General features: G+C 50.3%; 1 protein-coding gene across 1 annotated transcript in view; it reads right to left on the bottom strand.

Moving 5' to 3' along the window:
- TGM3 (transglutaminase 3) overlaps window positions 1-14528 on the bottom strand; it is a 39742-nt gene extending 25214 nt beyond the window's left edge. Inside the window, exons 1-6 of the mRNA XM_059134339.1 lie at window positions 14522-14528; window positions 11410-11546; window positions 3443-3644; window positions 2848-3090; window positions 2057-2175; window positions 360-488 (exon numbers count right to left, since the gene is read on the bottom strand). Coding sequence (XP_058990322.1) covers window positions 360-488; window positions 2057-2175; window positions 2848-3090; window positions 3443-3644; window positions 11410-11546; window positions 14522-14528 — 837 coding nt within the window. The remainder of the gene's footprint in view (window positions 1-359; window positions 489-2056; window positions 2176-2847; window positions 3091-3442; window positions 3645-11409; window positions 11547-14521) is intronic.
- Between the last annotated feature and the right edge of the window lie 5572 nt (window positions 14529-20100).

The following is a 20100-nucleotide window of genomic DNA, read 5'->3' as shown; positions in this document are numbered from 1 at the left end:
AGGCTAATGCCTGGGGTTCACTTGGGAGCTTACCCTCTTCCCCAGGAGGTTCAGCGATAGAGCAAAGTTTCAGCTTTGTGTCCTCCTAGCCTGGTGGACCCAAGAAGGGCAAGTTCCCTTTATGTCTGAGAAAGGCCTCAAGAGAGAGAGAGGGCAGGACCTTGGAGCTGGGCAGACCCCTGTGTCTGAGGCAAGTCCTTTAATTTAGAGGAGCCTCGTGCTCTGTGTGTGCAAAGTGGGATGGTCATGGCCACCAACTCTATTTTCTGAGGCTTCCATGAAAGGACATGACGTACCTAATCCAATGCTGAGTCCGATCTATGGCGACAACTGGTTGTTATGATTTTCCTATCACTTACCATTGCACTGAGCACTCGTCCGACGTACTTGGGGTCATTTCTGCGGGCCACGTCGGTAGCAGGGTCGCGGCGGAAGTTCAGGCTGTGATCCAGGATCGAGAGGCAAATGTTCAGAATGCTATCTTCGAACTGTTCAAAATGGGACATACGTGATGATGAAAGAAATGACAAGGAGTGTTGGCTAATTAAGGGTATGGAAGCTATGCGGCTGCGAACCACAGGAATGACCCCGGGGCCTTCTACTCTGGGGCCTCGGGGACAGAGAGTTCCCAAGGAGTAGCTGCCTCGCCCAGCCTCTAACCTACAAACCCAGCCAGAGCCCAGGCTATCCACCATGCTGAGGTGCCTAAATAAGACTTTCTCACTGTCATGGCCTTGGGAGCAAATCACTTAGCCTGCCTGGGCCTGGCTATATGTATATACAGAGGTTCAGGCCAATCTCATCTCAAAGTTTCCATCTGGCTCTGTGATCTTGAGCCTATTATTTAGGCTTCTGGGAAACTAATAATAAAGATAAAATATCCCACTGAAAGAAGATTTTTGAAGCAGTTTTCCCAAAATAAGACTTATTTTTAGTGTCTGCTTCTCAAAAGAAGAAGGCCATGTTTCTCTTGCCTCAGAGTCTTTGTGTATGCTGTTCCTTCAGCCTCCAGTGCTTTTCCCCAAGGCATCTATCTAGCTTCCTTGCCTCCTTCAGGTTTCTGATTAAATGTTTCTTCCTCAGAGAGGCTTTTCCAGACCATGCCATCAAAATCAGCCTCCCGGGGCGCCTGGGTGGCTCAGTGGGTTAAACCGCTGCCTTCGGCTCAGGTCATGATCTCAGCGTCCTGGGATCGAGTCCCGCATCGGGCTCTCTGCTCGGCAGGGAGCCTGCTTCCCTCTCTCTCTCTCTGCTTGCCTCTCCATCTACTTGTGATTTCTCTCTGTCAAATAAATAAATAAAATCTTAAAAAAAAAAAAATCAGCCTCCCTTCCGCTCTGAGGTACATTGCATGCCCTAATGCATTTTTTTCCCCTTTTTCCTCCTTCCAATGAAACTTGGCCCCAAAACTCCCATATATAAAATATACAGCTGACTTGCCATGGTTGACTACAGAATGGGAACTGGAGGCCCATGCCCTGTCCACCCCCTCCTGGATAGGCAAGGCACTCCACCCACTCTCATGTCTCCATTTATATGCTGGAAAGAAGGAGAGGTGGGGGGAATCCCTGAATGTTTTCTAGGAGCTCTGTGGACTCAGATGGGGGAGGGGTGTGCATCACAGTAACAAACGACAAAGAGGCTATGGCTTTGAGAGGCCAACTCCTCCCACCAAGGACATTCTGTCGTACTCTTACATGGAATGAATAACAGAAAGTACACTCTTATTCCAAGTGCCTCTTTTGGCCTTATCCTCATCTGTGAATCATGGCACCAGTAAAACCTCATTGTATTGATTTAGCTATGCTATTTGTTTTGCCCACTAGAGGGTGAGCCCCTCAAAGAGAGAAAATGTGTCATCAGTCTTCTGTGTGCACAAGTGTGCAGCTGAGGCCGGGTGCATAGTAGGTGCTCAGCAAACGTCTTCTGAATGAGTAAGTGAATGCATAGAAGGGCAGGCAAATAGAGTTGGGAACTTTCACCTCCCTGCAGGGAGAGCCACAGAGATTCCTGGGCTATAGGAACAGCAGCCCCAGCCTCCTTATGATGATTTTACCTGTCCAAAGTTCCAGCCAACCATGCCGATTCGATTCGTGCTCCCCACATAGATGATGCCGGCATCTTCCTGGACGTACTCCTCTCTCTCAGCATGGTTACTCATAAAGACACCATCCTCTGTTTGATACAAGAATCAGATGTCACGAACTAGAATCTTACAGAGGACCCTAGGGGACCAGTCCTCCTCCGATTCCGGAGTACCGGCTTAGCGGCTTGAGCAACCACACCTACAGCCCTTCCCTCAACCTCCATTAAGGAATGAAGCCTTGAACTCTAATGCTTCCAACTCATATTATGGCAACTATGAACTTGAAAGAGAAGCCGGGATGACCTGAGGGTCTGAAAATGAGACCCTAGGAAGGAGATACTTGCTCCTTGAGGCAAGAAGCTGTCTCCATGCCGTAGAATTGTACTGTGGTCATTGTCCCTTATAGTTATACCCCATCACGCACTTTGTAAAAGCTCATGAGATCGCCACAATAGCCCCTGAGGAAACAGCAGGGTTTCCATGAAATGGTAAGGAATATGAAGCTCAGAAGGACAGACTGACTGCCCAGACTTACAGAGCTGGTTAGGATGCAGAGCTGCTGACTGCCCAGACTTACAGAGCTGGTTAGGATGCAGAGCTGGGACTCAGATCTATGGCTTCTGACTCCTGGTGTCTATACCCTTTCCATAGCCCACGAACTTCCCCTAATCAAACTTGAGCCTGGAAAAATCCTTTTCCCAGCTCCTTTCCATCGGTACTGCTTAGCTGATGGCCATGAGAGTGGTTGGTTTGGTCCCTACCTGGCAACCAGGGGTTAAAGAGCAATATGAACGTCCCGAGTTTCAGAACGAAGTCTTTGCCCCGGGAGGAGATCTGAGTGCTCAGTGTGTACCAGCCTACGGGCGCACTGGCAGGACTGGAGATGGAGATGGTCAGGATGTTGTCTTGTTTGGACACGAGCTGGGCACTCCAGCCCCCACGACTTGTCCCACTGGAGAGTGGAAAGACAGCCTTTGTCCTGGCCGACTCTGAAGGGTAAGGCCCTGTAAAAGAAGACAGAGGACAATGGGAACCAGGGAGTGCCAGCCAGACCATGGAGAGAGATCATATTCCAGTAAAACTACAGGGATGCTCTGGGGGGACATCATCTACAGAAGCACAACATGATGACCTTGGAAGCGACTGGAGAGACCAGGTAGGCCAAATCTCTCTGGACTTAAAGAATAGGAGTCTCAGGCTCATCGACAGGCAGAAATTCACCCAAGGTCACACAAATCCATGGAAGGGCTGGGTTGGAGCCCAGAGCCCAGTGGTCCCAATGTCACACAACTGCCCCGTGGAGACACAGCCCCAAGGGCTGCTCAGGTGTGTGTTGGGGGAGTGGTGAGAAGATACCTGTGGAGGTGATGAAAGCCAGGCTTTCTCCATCGCCAAGACTTCGGTTCAAGTTCAATGAGAAACTGAAGGGTTGGCCTCTCCGTAAGATGAGCTCCCGGCTGGAGAACCTATCTGTGTGATGCGCCCGCCGGTTGGAGGTCTCCTGCCAGTTGACATTCTGTGGTTCTAAAGCTGTAAGACAGAAGGGTGACCTGAGGTCCTGGAAGGCAAGGGAGGGTGGTGCGGGGAAAGGTGGACGTTACCCAAAGGACAGCTTTTGGGTGGGGCTTGTTGGGGAAGAGCCAGACTTCTAGGAAGAAGCACGCTACCATTCAGAGACCTTGACTGAGCATAGCAAGCATTCCATAGCCTATTCCCCATGCTGCCCTTCCAGGCAGCTCATCCTCTGCACACACTACCGCTGAGACTCTCTTCCCCTCCTCTTGGTCACCTGTTACTTGGCCCTTAAGGCCCTAAGGCCACGTGCTCAGCATAGCTTCACCCAACCAGCAAGGAGAACCATGCAACCAACTCTGTGTCAGCACATTCTGTTGCCCCAGCATCATTACTGGGAGGGTGGGGGGCAGTGCTCAGACAGACCCGGCAGGAGGCTATGTCTCCCAAATCCATCACCCACCAAGGGAAAAGCTTGCTTGCTTTTTCCCTTTGCACCTTCCTGGACACCAAGTGTTTCTTACCCCTCCAACATCCAGCAAACATTTACTCGTGTATTCCTTACTTTCTCTAGATGTGCATCCCCTGGATGTCGGGTAGGCCTCAGCTGCTGGCTGGGGAGGATGGCATGATCCCGAGGAGCATTTCTAGGCCTAGAGGTCGAGTGATCACTGGCCTGGAGGGTACTTTCAACTGCTTACTTGCAAGAGCGGTTTACAGGAACCAGCCAAAGCCTCGTGAGATCTCTGGATAAGACCCTGAGGACAAACACCTCGAACCCCCCTCCCCAGTCCCAGATTCATCTTATATGATTGTGGAGCTAAACTGAGAAGGGTCTAGGACAGAGGCCATGATGTATAAGGAGGGTAGCTTAGTTAAACCTTCCGAGAAATGTTATTCCTTCAAGTTGCATTTGAGATGGTCTATCACCCATTCCTCTGCAAATCTAGCTGGTTTCTAGCTTTGTGATGGGAATGTAGTGAGGCGTCCCAGTGCTAGGCACAACTTTTTTTTTTAATGTGTCTGTCTGGCTCCATCAGAATGTGCTTTCTTTCTTTCTTTCTTTCTTCCTTCCTTTTTTTTTTTTTTTTTTTAAGATTTATTTATTTATTTACTTGACAGACAGAGATCACAAGTAGGCAGAGAGGCAGGCAGAGAGAAAGGAGGAAGCAGGCTCCCCGCTGAGCAGAGAGCCCGATGTGGGGTTCGATCCCAGGACACTGGGATCACAACCTGAGTGGAAGGCAGAGGCTTTAACCCATTGAGCCACCCAGGCTCCCCCAGAATGTGCCTTCTTGATCCTCATATTCTGGTGCCTATCAAATTGCTCGATTGTGTTCGGACAAGTAGATAGACCAATGGATGAAAGAATAAATGAACAAATAGAGACTCATCATGTGGTTGCCATCATGTCTACAGCTCAAAATTTAATCCATAAGGAAAGGTGAGTATGGGGCATTCGTTCAATAAATACGTAGACAGTTAATCTCTTATTTGTAGGACACTACATTTGATGCAATGTGGGAAGTGTAAAAATGTATGAAAAGTGGTTTTAACCCTCAAAGAGCTTCAGCCATGAGTAAGGCAAGCACAAGTGGGAATGAATGATGCAATGTGGGTAAGTCCACTGTCCCTCAGTGAAAGGTGTCAAGGAAATGCAACCAGAAAAGAATCCCTTTCAGTTGTAGGGATCAGAAAAAGTTTCACTGAAAATGTTGGGTCTTGAAGAGACCAGCAGGCTGTATTCCAGAGGATAGGGAGAGAATCCCAAGGCAGGACAAGCAGGCGTGTTGTTTGGCTAGTGCAGAGGCTCTGCACGCAAGAGAAAGGTGAGGTGAGAGAGAGTGGGGCTCCAGGGCAGGCCAGGGGCTGGGGGCTCCCACCCAAGCAGCCGGGGAGATGGGCAGAGGCTCCTCAGAGATACTCTCTTAAATGAAATGTAGACTGTCTGGGGTGGTGAGCCAAAGACTGGTGCTGGATACAGGGTTCAGGAAATGATCTTGCCACTGGCTCAGTGTACGAAAGATTCATTCATTCATTCATTCCATCCATCTGCCATTCATTCATTCAACAGATAAGCATTGAAAGAATAAAGTGATAAGCTTTTGCACAGGTTCAGGGTAATGAAAACATTCATGTAATCAACAAATATATATTGAATAAAGGGAAGGGCAGAGGGAGAGCAGAAAGATGAACTTTCCTCTACATAAATATTGAATGGTGACAGCCCAGACCTGAGACACTCTATACATGCCCATATAAACAGACAAACCAAGCTCCACATGACTTGTGTAGAGCTAGCTTGTTAGCTGCTTGGTCTTTCTAGGGCAAAGGTCCCATCCGTTAAAACCCCTGTTTCCTACTAACTTGCTCACTACCTACTGCACATCCCTGCCAGTTGCGATCTGGTAGAGCTTAACTCTCTGTCTTGTTTTAGAAAAAAGAAGAGCTCTAAGGAACATGTAGCCTCAGATCGTTTGAGTCTCCAGAGATTCCTCACCCCCTTCCCAAATCCAAAAGGAAGCATGCCTTTCTCCCCTATGTGAAGCTCACTACTTTAGACCATGAACTTCTTTTGAGAACAGAAGGTATGTCCCCAGACAGCCCTCTGCCAAGCACAGGGGTAAGGAAAGCCAGGTTCCATGTCTGTAGCTGGCATCTGCCTCCCCTCCAACAAACCCACCTCCTTCTTTGGTCCACCAAGCGCTATGCACTATTTGCTGAGTCCCCAGTAGGGGCTTCTCCCTTTCTTTCCAAAAACCAATGGCTTGTTCATAGGGAACATGACAAAAGGCTGAGTCCCTGGAAGGAGATGGGGACTGCACATGTCCCAGTAGGTGAGGCCTTGCTCAGAGGGACTGTGATGGTCATCTCTGCATTTTCTGACCCCAAGCATCAGCCCCGGCACAAAGGAGCCAAGTTCCCCATGAGGGTGCTTGTGGGATACACGAAGCATCTCTGAGCTGGGGGGTGAGCAGAACCCAGGTCTCGCCTTCGACATCAGTCTCCTGCATGTCAACTGCTATTAACAATATATGGAGTGCTTTGCATACATCGTGGCTGGAATCCTTATACAAACTGGAAACTGATGCTCAGGAGGAATCAATGTCTTAGCTGAGGTTGTATCTTCGGAATTGGCCAAGCCAGGTTCTGAACCCAGGTCTTACTGTCACTTGCCTGTTGCTGTAATCCCCAGTTCTCTGTCTGGAAAGGGGACCCATGTAGGACCTTCAGTCCAGAAGTTACCCACATGGTGAGCGGACCTCACTATGCATTATCCTCCCTGCTGCCATTTGTATTCAGACGAGGAGGAGAGAGGGAGCCCCTGGAAGAGAAATGTGTTCCAAAAGGGCATTCATTTTACATGGGAGGGGGATCAGAGGGGAGCAGCCTGTCCCTGCATCCCCAAGTGGGACGGGCAGGTTGAGGGCATGCTCATAAGCCCCTGGTGTGATTTCAGAAAACTTTCTCCATCCACAGCTGTCCTCTTCAGTCACTGTCCTATCTCTGAACCCCAGGATTGGCTCTGCAAGCCCCCAGATCACGGATCTGATGCTCCTGTCGGTGAATTTCCTAGTTTCCTTTGCCCCCCCCCACCTCTTGACAGAACACTAACCACAGCCCCCTCTGTCCGAGTGCCAGGGAAGGGATGAGTAGGGATGGACAGGGAGTGGGGGAGGACAGGAGAAGTCAGGTTCTTCTCGGATTTACAACCTCATGGACACTTTGGAGCCTCAGGACTATATTCTGCCCCGGTCTGGATGGAAGGAAGGGAGGAAGGGGAGTTGCATGACTCCTACAATTGACTTATGAACATATCCTCTTAAAAAACATCAGAGGGAAAGGAACCTTGGAGATAGATCATATACTCACATCCTGATTCTGCATGTGAGCACATGGTGGCCCAGAGGGTGGCTTACCCACAATGGGGGGGGGGGGGGGCTCTGGGCTCTCATCCCAGTATTTTTGCATTTCCATGCCACCTTCTCAAGTTACTGCTTAGCTCCAGGGTCAGGCCTGGGGCAATTTCTCCAGTTCTTTTCCCTGAGCATATCTGTGCCACCAGCAGAGATTACTAAGCATCTATCCTGATATTCCCTCGCCCCCTCCTTTTTTGGTAATAAAATCTCCCATATAAGTGGGCACTACATTTCCCAGGTTCCCCTGCAGCTGGGGTGGTGGTGGTGGTGGTCATGTGAATGAGCTCCAGCCAATGACCTCTAGGCAGAAGCTATAGAGTGCCCGGAAACCTCCTTTTTTTTTCTCCTTAATTGAGCTAAAATTCACAGCACATACAATTTACCATTTTAACCACTTTAAAGTGTACAATTCAGTGGCGTGTGGTACGTTCACAATGTAAAACCAACGCCATGGTTTTAGGTCTGCTCGTCACCCCCATTAGCAGTCATTCCCCATTCCCCCTTGGCAATCCTGCACCTGCTTTCCGTTTCCGCGGATCTGCCTATTCTGGACATCTCATATGGAAGGAACCACTCTGGTGCCTTCAGGGTTGGTTTCTTTCGCTCAGCATCATGTTTTCAAGGTTCATCCATGTGATAGCATCTATCAGGAGTTCATTTCTGCTTATGGCTGCATAATATTCTGTGATAGGGCTGTGGCCTATTTTGTTTACCCATTCATCCACTGAGAGACATTTGAGTTGTTTCTACCTTTTCACCCTGTTGGAGAGTGTTGTTAGGAATGCGCTTTTATGCAAGTATTTGTTCGAATACCTGTTCTCAATTCTTTTGAGGAAACCTCTTTTTAAAAATGGTTGGCAAATCCCCTTAATCTGTTTACCTCCCTCTTCTTCCATCCTCTTACCTGGAGTGTGGGTGTGGTGTGGACAGAGGCCATCTGACACCATGCAGGGCCATTACCTTGGGGATGGCAGAGTTGGGCCCCTGGACACGGTGCACCTGCCTGACCAGCCCAGAACGGCCCACATCTAGACTTACCATCTAAGAAAGAAGCGGACTTCTGTCTTGTTTCTCTAAGCCACTGCTGTTGGGGAGTTCAGTGTCATTCATAAGGCAACCTAATCACGTATTCCTGAAATGTAACTCCCACCCACTTGTTCTGTGGTCCACGTTTGGCAGAGATTACAGGAGAAGCCCAGAAGAGATCCGAGACTGTGTCACGAGTCAGCTGTCTCAATCTTTATCAGCCTGGCTTTATAACTGAATCATTGGCCGCAGACAGGACAGCAACAGACTGGGGGTGCCCGGTGTGTGCCTGGAGTTTGCACGTCCTGATCGCAGGAGGACCACACCATCCAGGTGCCGGCAGGTGGTCCAACGTGACAACTAATGCTCCAGTGGCTGGGTCTTCCCTGCCTGCCTAGACCCTATTGTCCATGCCTCCTCTCTAGACAAAGACATATTTCTATCTTACAGGTTTCTAGGGCTAATTAGGGCTGATAGATACACTAAAAATCGTCTAGCCAAGTGTCTTCAAGTGTTTTGTCAGAAACCACATGAAGAAATTAGGGAGTGTTTAAATACACGGGTCTATAACAGATACAGAGTTTCACAAAACAATATTAACCCTCACTTTGTACAATGTACTGATATTTTCCCTTCTACTTCTACTTCTTTTCTTTCCTGTTTTGATTGCTGGTCACAATCCACTAAACTGATTTTACGATCTTCTAACGAGTGACAACTGGCAGCTGGAGAAACAGTGATATAATCCAATACTCCCATATTACAGGAAGAGCACTGAGCCTCCGGAAGGCTTACGGAGTAGCTGAGAAGCAGAGCAAGGCCCAGAAACCAGGTCTGGAATCCTGGTCATTGAGAGTCTGTGAGCCTTTCCCAATGCCCCCTTCTCTCCCCACTGCTCCCCTCCAGGCACATGGGACACCCCTATCTCCTGGCCAGCCCCCCACCAGCCCCAGGCACTCAGGGCCTTCCTCTCAGCTCTCAGCTCTCTTGAGCTTGGGCCATTTCCTTATGTCCTTCCCCCATATTCAGACATGTTCAATCCCCAACGAGTTTCTTGGCATCCAGATGGTGGGGAGGATAGGGTTCCATTGGCAGCTGAGCAAGGGGCTGGCGAGGCCCGCAGGGTCATGTGGAATGAGCCCTGGACTGGAGATCCGAAGGGGTGAGGGGTCTTGGGGTGAGGTCGCCACCTCTCTGGGTGCTGCTTTCTCCATCTGTAGAAGGGGATAGTGAGACCAGAACAGCCTCCCTGGTTGGGTTATTATCTGGATCCCATCACTAACGCCTGGGTCCCCAGAGGTGGGGGTGATGGGAACAAATCCCTTGGGATCCCGCACATGATGCCAATAGCAACAAAGGATAAGGAGTTTGAGCTTCTCCCTGGGCTGCCCTTGACGGCCTCAGACGTGCCAGGCACGCTGCGTCTTCCCTGCATTTTGTCCCTCAATAGTGACAAAAACCCTATGATGTCGTTATCCCCACGTCTCGAAGAGAGATCTGAGAGTTCATTCGGGTAATGCCACTTGTCAAATAGCACGTGCTCTGGCCGAGCCTGGACCCAAGCCCAGACTGGAGGCCAGCCTTGCCCAACCTCACGTGACTCTAAGTTGCCGCCAGGAAGCTGTCACAGTGAAAGGGCTACCTGTAGCTGACTCCCTGCCTTGACATTACGTGGGTGGGGGGAGGGGAAGGAGAAGGACTCCTTGACCTGTTCACTTCCAAAGAGAGGTCAAAAGCTCCCAAACCAGGGGTTCTCCACCCTGGCTGCACAGAAGAATGGCCTGGAGAGTTCTCTTGGCCTGAGCCTCTTCCCAGACTGACTCTATTAAATAGTCTCAGGCATATAGGGTGAGCCCTGGTGGTTTTTCATTTTGTTTTGTTTTGGTTTGGTTTTTTTCAGTTGTTTTAACCCACCCCAGTGAGTCTAATAGGCAGGCAGGACTGAGAATCCCTTCCTGACTTCACACCTATCAGAATCCTCTCCTGCCAACGGTCTGGCCTGAGCCACACGGCCACTCCGGGAGGGAAGTGGGGGAAGTCGCTGGCTCCTGCTCACAGAGGAGGAAACTCAGCTAAGAGCAGGGAAGGCAGACGCCTTCCGAACCCATCCCTCAGCCCCTACCAGAAACTCTAGGTCTTGTTCCCTCCACTCCTAAGTGATAGGGAAAAGAATTACCTCCTTCGACTCACACCCCAGGCCGGCATGTGGGCCCAGGGAGCATGATTGTCCCACATGTGGGGCACAGCCCAGAGGGCAGAGACAGATGATTGTGGGAGGTGAAGAGAAACAGCACACAGACAAGAACTGTGGACTTGAGAGGGGTCAGTGAGGGGGCTGAAGGGGGAGAGGGTCCTGGGAGGTCCTCCCTGATTAGAAAATGGACTTCATCTCATGGGTTGTGTTTTTTTTTTTTTTTTTTTTCCGGACCCCAAGGCAATGAAAGGCTCCGGAAAGAAGTTTCCAAGTCATAATAAGCTCTGGGGCCTGAGTGCCTATGAAGTGGATACTAGAAGAGCCCCATTTTATTTTATTTAGATTGATTTATTTATTTTAGAGAGAGCTAGAAATAGCACGAATGGGGGGCGGGGCAGAGGGAGAGCGAGAATCTTCAAGTAGGCTCCCCATTTCGCTGAGTGTGGACCCCAATCCCATGACCCTGAGATCATAACCTGAACTGAAATGAAGAGTCGGACACTTAAACACCGGAACCAGCCAGGTGGCCCTAAAACAGCCCCATTTCAGAGATGAGGAACCTGAGACGTGGGGTTAAGCAGCCCGCCCAAGTTCACTCAGCTGGTCAAGACCAGCGGAGATTCAGCCCTCCAGGGCACATCTGTGGATGTGCACTTGAAACCCCGCGCTACCTCTGCATGGAATCCTGGGTGGTGAAGGTGGAACCCGGGGCAGCCCTCACGGCGGGGGTACAGCCGCTGGCAGGTCTGGGTCTGGGAGGACGGGGAGCAGGGGCTGCCCCAGGTGGCAGGAAACTGGGGTGGGGGGACTGAGGCAGAAAAAGGGCAGCTATCCTCATTCACCCACTGAGCGTCTATAGCCCCGAGCCTCTGTGCCCACAGGGGTGATTGGCCTGCAGATGGAGTCTAGGGGTTGCCCTTGTCCAGGGGGCTGAGACGGGAAGCCAGTACCCCCGTGAAGAGAGCCCTGCACACTCATGGGTCTGCAGACGCGGGGTAGGACCCCAGGAGGAAGTCCTGGCTGCTGCCACTGCATAAAGAGCTGCCGGTGTCCCAGCTCCAGGGAGAAAGGTGTTGTGGCTGACCCACAGCCCGGAACAGCACAGGTCCTCTGCACATCGGGCACGAGTCCAGGGAAGGTATGAGCTCTGCCCAGTAAAGCAGTTGGCAAGAGGGCGCCTGGGTGGCTCAGTGGGTTAGGCCGCTGCCTTCGGCTCAGGTCATGATCTCAGGGTCCTGGGATCGAGTCCCGCATCGGGCTCTCTGCTCAGCGGGGAGCCTGCTTCCTCCTCTCTCTGCCTGCCTCTCTGCTTACTTGTAATTTCTCTCTGTCAAATAAATAAATAAAATCTTTAAAAAAAAAAAAAAAAAAAAAAAGCAGTTGGCAAGAAAAGCTCACAGCCTCAGGGTGTCCCCAGAACAGAGGTCCTGGCCTCCTGCAGGTTTGGACCCTGAGGACTCTGCCTCTGACCCAGGGCCCACAAGTGGCTTTGGGGGTGGGGAATGAGGCCCCCCTGGGACGGTGGGCCCCAGGACCCTGCACCCCATTGTGCAGAACACTGCCACCGTCATCCCTGCTACCGCCCGGCTTTCTCCATGAGGAGTGGAGTACCTGAGTCCCTGCTGATTCTAACTAGAACCTTAAGTTAGGACCAGGACATGGAGTGCTCTCAAACCAGCACACATGGGATGCTGCTGGTCTCTGGCTCACACCTGCCGACCCACCCACACTTATTTTTCTGTTCCCTGTGCTCAAAACACTCAAAACACTCCTCACCCCCCCCCACCCCAGACCACGTCTAACTCATTGCCCATGACCAAATGCCATCTGCTTCCTGGGGCCTCCACTAGCCCAGATCCTGGCTGAGCTTCATGTCCTCCTCCCCTTGGCCCCCACAGTGTGGGGTTTGGATTCGCAACGCACCCCTAATGACCGTCCACCTTGCAGGTCACTTGCCTATGAACTGCTGTTTCCAAGCACGATCAGGCTGGGGGCTCCCCAAGGGCAGAGACTACAGTTCCTGGGTCTGTGTCCCCTACTGCACCTGCCGTGGCTCCTTTCCCTAGGTGTCCTACTGGTAAAATTCATTCATTCAAGAAACCTCTTCCGAGCACCGCCTGGCTGAGTGACTTCGTGCTGAGCTAGGAACTGCATGCGTGACAGTGTGACAAATCCAGGGGAAAGAACGTATCCTATCCACCTGTCTCTCTCCTGCCTTTCTGAAAATTGATTTTTTTCCTAACTGGCTCGCGTCTACATTCTGTGGTGACCTTAGGACATCTCCAGTTGATTTAGATGTTGAGCTCTTAGAGTACAGCGACTCCACAAGTCATGGGCACTGACTCACGGGCCTGCGGCCATGGCGTGGTCTCACTGCATCCAGGCTATTCAGGGGGTCCCCACAGGGGATGCAGAATGATGGTCGTGCTTTCGCCCTTGGGCTGAGCACATGCCAATGCCCAGACTCCTTGGCCCTGGTTTTCTCCCATGGTGAGAGCGGTCAGTACTAGAAGGAGCCGGACGGAGTCTGTCTACTCCAGGCCTTGCATCTTGCAAACAGGTACCTGGAGCATGGTGATGTCAAGGAACACAAAGGCAGGTGGGTAGAGAGCTCAACTGAGAAACCAAGATCAGTACTGTTTTCCAGCATCCCAGATGCCACACATGCTCATCTCTGAATTCTGGTAACAGGACAGAGCGGAAAAGGCACTGCTGGGACTTCGTCCGGGCTCTGCTCCCAACTTCCTGTGTGACCCCGGCAAGCCTGTCCACCTGGAGGGAGGGAGATGGCCTGGGTGACGCTGACATCCCCTCATGCTAAAGTCTATAGGGTCTGGAGCTCTTGCAAACAACCTGGAGCGAATGCATGTTCATAGGAGGAAACGGGATGGGGGAGGGGCTTGTGTTTGCATCCGCCCTGCCCTGGGCTTTGGGATTACCAGCATTCACCTGTTTGCATCGTGCTGAAGGGTTTCTTTGGCAAACCCTCCCGAGGTCCAAACTACCATTCACGATATTTTACAGGTTTGACTCATGCCCTGTTTGGGTTTGGCGTCGCTGTCAACCCACGAGGCTGAGCACCCCCGACAGGCAATAATTAGCACGCTGCCCAGCAGGGGCACCGACTAAGGAGAGCCCAGATCCCTAGCAGTGACCACAGGGCCAAAGAACCTGCACTCCCCCATAGCTCCTTCTGGCCCCCTGCCCCAGCGAGGCTCAAAGGGACAGCCTCAAGGCACATCGGCTCCTTCTGCCACGCCACACGGGAGGTTTCAGCTCATGGAGTCACTTTCAAAGAGCCTGCGGTACTTCCGGATGTGTGGTTTACCTAGGAGCATTCCAGCTGTGCTAATGATTTTTTTTTTTTAAATCAACTTACACCCTGTCACTCTCGTTCTCCCTGTAGCACTGAGATGTGCTTTTCTTTGCCTACATTACTGACAGCTGGAACAATTGCACTGAGAAATAGGGGAAGCAGGGCTCAGCCGGCTTGAAAAGGCCAGACGTGTCCACCTGTCTAAGGGACGTGACATCCAGCTGGGTGGAATCCCTGCACATCACTCAGGACTACATTCCAAACATGTTCTACCCCTGCGATCACCCGGAGGGACGAGGCAGCTCCTGAGAAAGAGGCACCCGTGAATACTATCCTTCAGTACTAAGATTTCGCCTTCAGAGCCTATGGGCCTGGTGTCCTGAGCCGGACATGCGGCCTCCCAGGCTGGCCCCGGGGGAAGCTCGGGCTTCCAGCAAGGACCTGGAGGGAAGATGCCAGGCACTCACCCGTCATGTTCGCCTTCCTCTGCCTCTTCTGTGGAAATGGCACGGACAGACGGATGGAAGGTGTGGGGAGACGGCTGGGGATGCCCTTCCCATTTATAGCAGCCTCTCCTACACATCTAATTAGAATTCTAATGAGGTAGGCGAGGCACCAGGTCAGGCCTGTAGTGCCTGTAAACGTTTCCCTTACGACATACTTGTCACCCAATGGAAGGTCATCCTGCTTGTGCAAGACCAGCCTGGGCAGAAGAAGGGAGATAAGAAATGCCAGCAGTTTGCTTTTGTGATTTTTTTTTTTAAGATGAAATCCCTGGATTGTAGAGTTTAGGAAATGATGTCATGCTTTTTCTCAAAGTACCTTGTCCAGAGCTGATGCTAAGGAGTCCTCTGGGAGGTCAAAAGGTTGTGTCTACAGAACCCAGGAGCAGAAAACGGCGTGGTCGTTTCTCCATGTGCACAGTGTTGGTGTTTTCTGCTTGCACAAGAGGTAGGAGACATCATGGTTGGCTTGTTGAGGTTGCAGTTGGTTGGAGCTTGAAGCAGTGGGTTCTGATGCAAGCAGGGCCCTGGGCCATCACTGAACCTCAAAGCCTTGGAAGCCCCGTCTGAGACCAGGGCATTGTGTCCACCCTTCGCTCCCTAAGTGCTGAGAACAATCAAATGAGGTGGTACTCGTGTGAAGTGCATGGATGTGGACTGCAATGGAGTAAATCCAGACCCAGGGGAGACTGTTCTTTCTAAAGAGGCAGCAAGGACAGCCACAGTTAGTTATGGTGACACGGTTTCATCCTGGTTCAGCCTCACGGTCTCTGCAGGGGGGTGGGCATAGGTCACTGTCTCTCTCTTGGTCCAGATTCTACAATGGTTTGAAAAGGATCAGGGTAGGGGGATGACCCTTGCCATCTGCATTTTGCATTTGCTGGTTTGTCATTTACACATTGTTCAGAAAATCTTAGTGTGGATATTTACAAGTACCGGGGTTTCCTGTGATGGACAAAGGAGTCAGGACAAAGCAGACATTGCTCAAGGTCTCCCCCAGGGATGGAGTGGGAAGGAAGACCGAGCACCACAATGACAAGATCAGGTCTCTAGGGAGAAGGTGGGAAGACTGAGCCTCCAGGAAGGTGAGACTGGACAGACCAGCGGGATGGAAAAGAGGAATTGGCATCCTCCATCTGTCCTCTTGGCTCCTGCAGCATCTCGTACCTGGCATACTTTGGGACCCTGATGACCATACGCTCCTCATTGCGCTGGTTCCTATGCTTAGGTCTGCCCCCATCCCAGGACTGAGCTCTTGAAAATATAGTTTGTGTACTATTTGCATCTTTTCTGAGCTGAGTGGAGGGCTTGGTGCATGGCAGGAGTACACGTGGTTTTGAATAAGTCAATCAATCCGTCACCATATAACATGGAAATATGAACTACCATTAATTTGGTGCTCACTGTGGGCAGGTCAAACACTTCACATACATTTTCTCATCTTTAGAGCAATCCCATGACACTGGTACTATTATTGCTGTCTTGCAGCCGGGAGAAATGGGTGAACTTGAGTGTTTGCAAGCTGGAGATTCACACCCATATGTGAGCGACTCCAGAGCCTATTTGAAATTGGCTGGCCAAGCGAGGTGGGAAACACTGAGTTCTCTGGTGGGTCCGAGTAGGGTGACATTGTGCCCACACCAGGCAGAACACGGCCCCCTCTTGGCTCCGGCAGATAACCGAGAAGAGAGAGGAGGGCAGAGGGATGTATGGCAAGAGCACTGGACTCCAGTTAGGAAGTCTGAGTCTTGGCCCCTGCTGTGGCACTGGCCGTGACCCTGAGCAAAGCCCTCCTTATGCTGAGTCAGTCCTGCGGAAACCCTGAGAACTGTGTGCATTGTTTTAGCTGAGGATCTGAAAGTCCACCATACACTCTTGAGTGTGGCATCAAGAGGGTTTTTTTTTTTTTTTTTTTTTTTTTTTTAAAGATTTTATTTATTTATTTGACAGAGAGAAATCACAAGTAGGCAGAGAGGCAGGCAGAGAGAGAGGAGGAAGCAGGCTCCCTGCTGAGTAGAGAGCCCGATGCGGGGCTCGATCCCAGGACCCTGAGATCATGACCTGAGCTGAAGGCAGCGGCTTAACCACTGAGCCACCCAGGCGCCCCGAGAGGGTTTTGTTTATTATGACTCCCGTTGTCGTCTGCTGGGAGCTGAGAATTGGATCCTGGGCACTCCTTTCAGAACACATTGCCCGAAGATGTGCTGCTTTGTCCTGTGGTTGGTTTCAAACTGAAAATGATCAAGGCTCACAAGGCTCAGGAAGAAACGTTGACTTCCCCCCTTCTCCAACTGCCTAAAGTGTTTTTTGCTTCTTTGTTTGTTTGTTTGTTTTTTAGAGAGGATCTGCTCCAGGAAGGGAGCTGTCACCATAGATGATGGCAGTATGACATGAACTAGGTTTGGTGGACAGGGAGGAGCCTAGGAAATTGGTCTGATCCAAATTCTTCTTTTGTCCCATTGTTCCTGGATGGCCCAGCAAAGATCTGCTCACCAAACCCTTACACTTCCCATTCTTCCTGTGCCTGGCCTTCCTTCCCTCTGAAGCCCCAGACCCTTTAGTCCTTAGTCCAGAATGACACAGATACCTCATTTTGCCTCTGGAACCTCTCAAGTTCATGTGGGTTCTCTGCCTGGATGTAATTAAATTTGATTTTCTTCTGTTAATCTGTCTCATATCAATTTAATTCATAGAGCAGCCAGAAGAACCTTGAGGGGCAGAGGAAGATTTTTTCCTCCCCAATAGTTGGCCTAGCTGGCAGAAGAGACTTCCCTGGCTAGAGAAGCTGCAGAGGACAGATCCTAGGACCAACCACCAGCAGAGGTAAGAATTCTTACCCTGACAGCAGCCTGGACACTCTGTCTGCAAGGTCTGGTGGAACCAAAGTGGGGAGAGTCCTTTGTCTCTCTCTGAATTGAGATTAACAGGAAAAATGTTTGTGGAAGTAGTTCCTTGGATTTAGTGGCTCTGGTAAATATGGGTTTATGGATCCATTTCCCCTCAGAGAGAGTCACTGCCTTTCCCCATCTGTGTCTCTCCTGTCCTTTGTCATGAGAAGGAAAAGCCGCAGAGGTACAAACACAGGCATAGGTCCTGTAAGCCTGCAGCTGGAGCAGCCTCACAGACCCGGGAGCTCATGGTTCTCACCACATCAGCACCTGTTGAGACAAACGTGCTGTGGGTCCACATGAAAGGGAAATAAAGGCTGTTGCTAAGCAACATCTTAGAAGCCAAAGTCACAAATGGGTGGGCACAGGTGCAGCATTTAGGAGCACTTAGAGCACTGGTCACCTAACCCTGAGACCCCCTTGTTAGGAGAAGTGGGCCACAGAATGGGTTAGGGGGACACTAGGTCACCTGACAACCTCAAGGACACTTCTGTGGGACCAGGAGCTCTGTAAGACAACACACAGTCCCCTGCCCGACAGCTCATGCTCTGAGGGACCCAAGGCTCAGCTAAAGCTGTCCATATGCATATAAAAGATACTGGGTGAGTTTTTCCTTTCGTCTTGTTCTGGGTTCTGAGACCTTCACTTAGGACCCGTGAGGATACTCTCTCTGCTCTCCATCACTGGGAGGAGCGCTTACTGGAAGTGCAAGAGGCTTGTGCTCCAAGGTCTCCTCTTTGCCCAGCTGTGCCAGATCTTGTGGGGGGAAAAAAGCCTTTAGGACACCTAGCTTGCTCCATTGGTAGAGCGCGCGACTCTTGATTTCGGTGTTATGAGTTCAAGCCCCATGTTGGGTGTAGAGATGACTTAAAAATAAAATCCTAAAAAAAAAAAAGAGAGAGAGAGACTTTAAAGCTACAATTCTTGTTTTTTGCCTCCTGACTCTTTGAAAGGGCAAAAGCATGACTGAGAGAATGCAAAACCTGTTCCCTATCTGCCTCCAGACAATGGCAGAGGTTGCAAGAAACGAAAACATTAAAAGAAAAATTGTGCTGGACTTAAGAAAAAAGGAAAGCTTAAGAAGCCATTTCCCAAACCCCATCACACTCAGAAAGTTCATTTTTCTTCTCCTGAGGCACAATTTCCCCTCAAATGATGGGTCAGCTGAACTTTGGCCACTCCCCAGAGCCCACCATTAAACCTAAAATAGAAGGATGGGGAGCCGGATTTCTTAATTGACACCGTTGTGATTTTCTCCACCATCTGCTCAGAGGATTTTTCCTCCTCCATCCCCTCCAATTCCATCCAGCTTGTCTGAGTCTCCAGCCCACATCCCAGCCAGCCCCGATATCTTCAGCTCTCTTAACACCATTCATGCCTTTCTAGTTTCTTCTTATTTTAAGATTTTATTTATTTGACAAAGAGAGAGAGAGAGAGAGAGCGCGCAAGGAAGGGGAGGGACAGAGGGAGAGGGAGAAGCAGACTCCCTGCTGAGCAGGGAGCCAGACTCAGGTTGGATTCCAGGACCCTGAGATCATGACCTGAACTGAAGGTAGATGCTTAACTGACTGAGCCACCCAGGCGTCCCATGCCTTTTGAGTTTCAAACTGCTCACCAGCAAGCCTTTTCAGTAGAGAGATGTGTTACATAAATTTAATGGCACTACAAAATGTAGTGAAAAAGCCATTTTTGTCTTCCTTCCCTCAGACCAAGTCCCAAATCTCCTACTTCCTTTGCTAGAACTCATTCTGAATTAATTCCCCTGAAAGGGATGTCTTTTTTTTTTTTTTTTTTAAGATTTTATTTATTTATTTGAGAGAGAGAAAGATGAGCAGGAAGAAGGGGAACCAGAGGGAGAGGCAGACTTCTTGCTGAGTGCAGAGTCAACAGGGCTCCATCCCAGGACCCTGAGATCATGACCTGAGCTGAAGTCAGACGCTTAACTGACTGAGCCATCAGGAGCCCCTCAAGAGAATGTCTTTAAAAGATGTCCTGATTAGTCCCTGGGCTACACACACAAACAGCTGGATTGAGTGCCAAGCCTGTGTGCATTGTATTAAGCCAGAAAAGGAAAAAAAAAAAAAAAAAAAAGGATTCCATTAGTAGTTCCATACAGGTTTCCCCCACTATAGTTAAGCAGAGTGTCCCCATGAAATCTTTCGAAAGCCAAAGTGGCAGAAAATGAGGAAAGCAATTGCTATAAATTTATATGAAAAAAAATTTTTTTTAGGTGTTCCTGGACCCCAAATTAACCTCTCTTTGGTTTTGCTGATACCTTATGACACATCTTGCTAACAGATGCACAGAATAAATTGAGACAAAGCATGGATGCTCACAGGCCCACTGAGAAGCTATGGTGTCTTGATGCTGAGATGCTGAGCGTAGGTCCCAGGGAAGGAGCTCGGTGGGGCAGCCCTCAGCGCCGGCGGTACGTGCTGCCTCCATAAGGGCTCACTGCAGAACAAACGCAGAGTGCTATTTTTGCTTTTTGCCCTTTCTCCCTGTAAAAATGAAAATCCCCTTGGGATTTCAGTTAGCGAAAGCAGGGATTCATGTAGGTCTTTCGTAAATGCCAAGTGGTATAGCGCAAACTCTTGAAAAGCGGGAGACCCCTGGATCCTCTCTCCAGCCTGGCGGAGTGAGGAGTTGAATCCG

This window comes from Mustela lutreola, chromosome 9, assembly GCF_030435805.1.
Source record: "Mustela lutreola isolate mMusLut2 chromosome 9, mMusLut2.pri, whole genome shotgun sequence".
In the NCBI taxonomy this organism is placed as follows: domain Eukaryota; kingdom Metazoa; phylum Chordata; class Mammalia; order Carnivora; family Mustelidae; genus Mustela; species Mustela lutreola.
The sequence above is the reverse complement of the archived record's forward strand: the minus strand, read 5'-3'. Positions and strand labels throughout refer to the sequence as shown.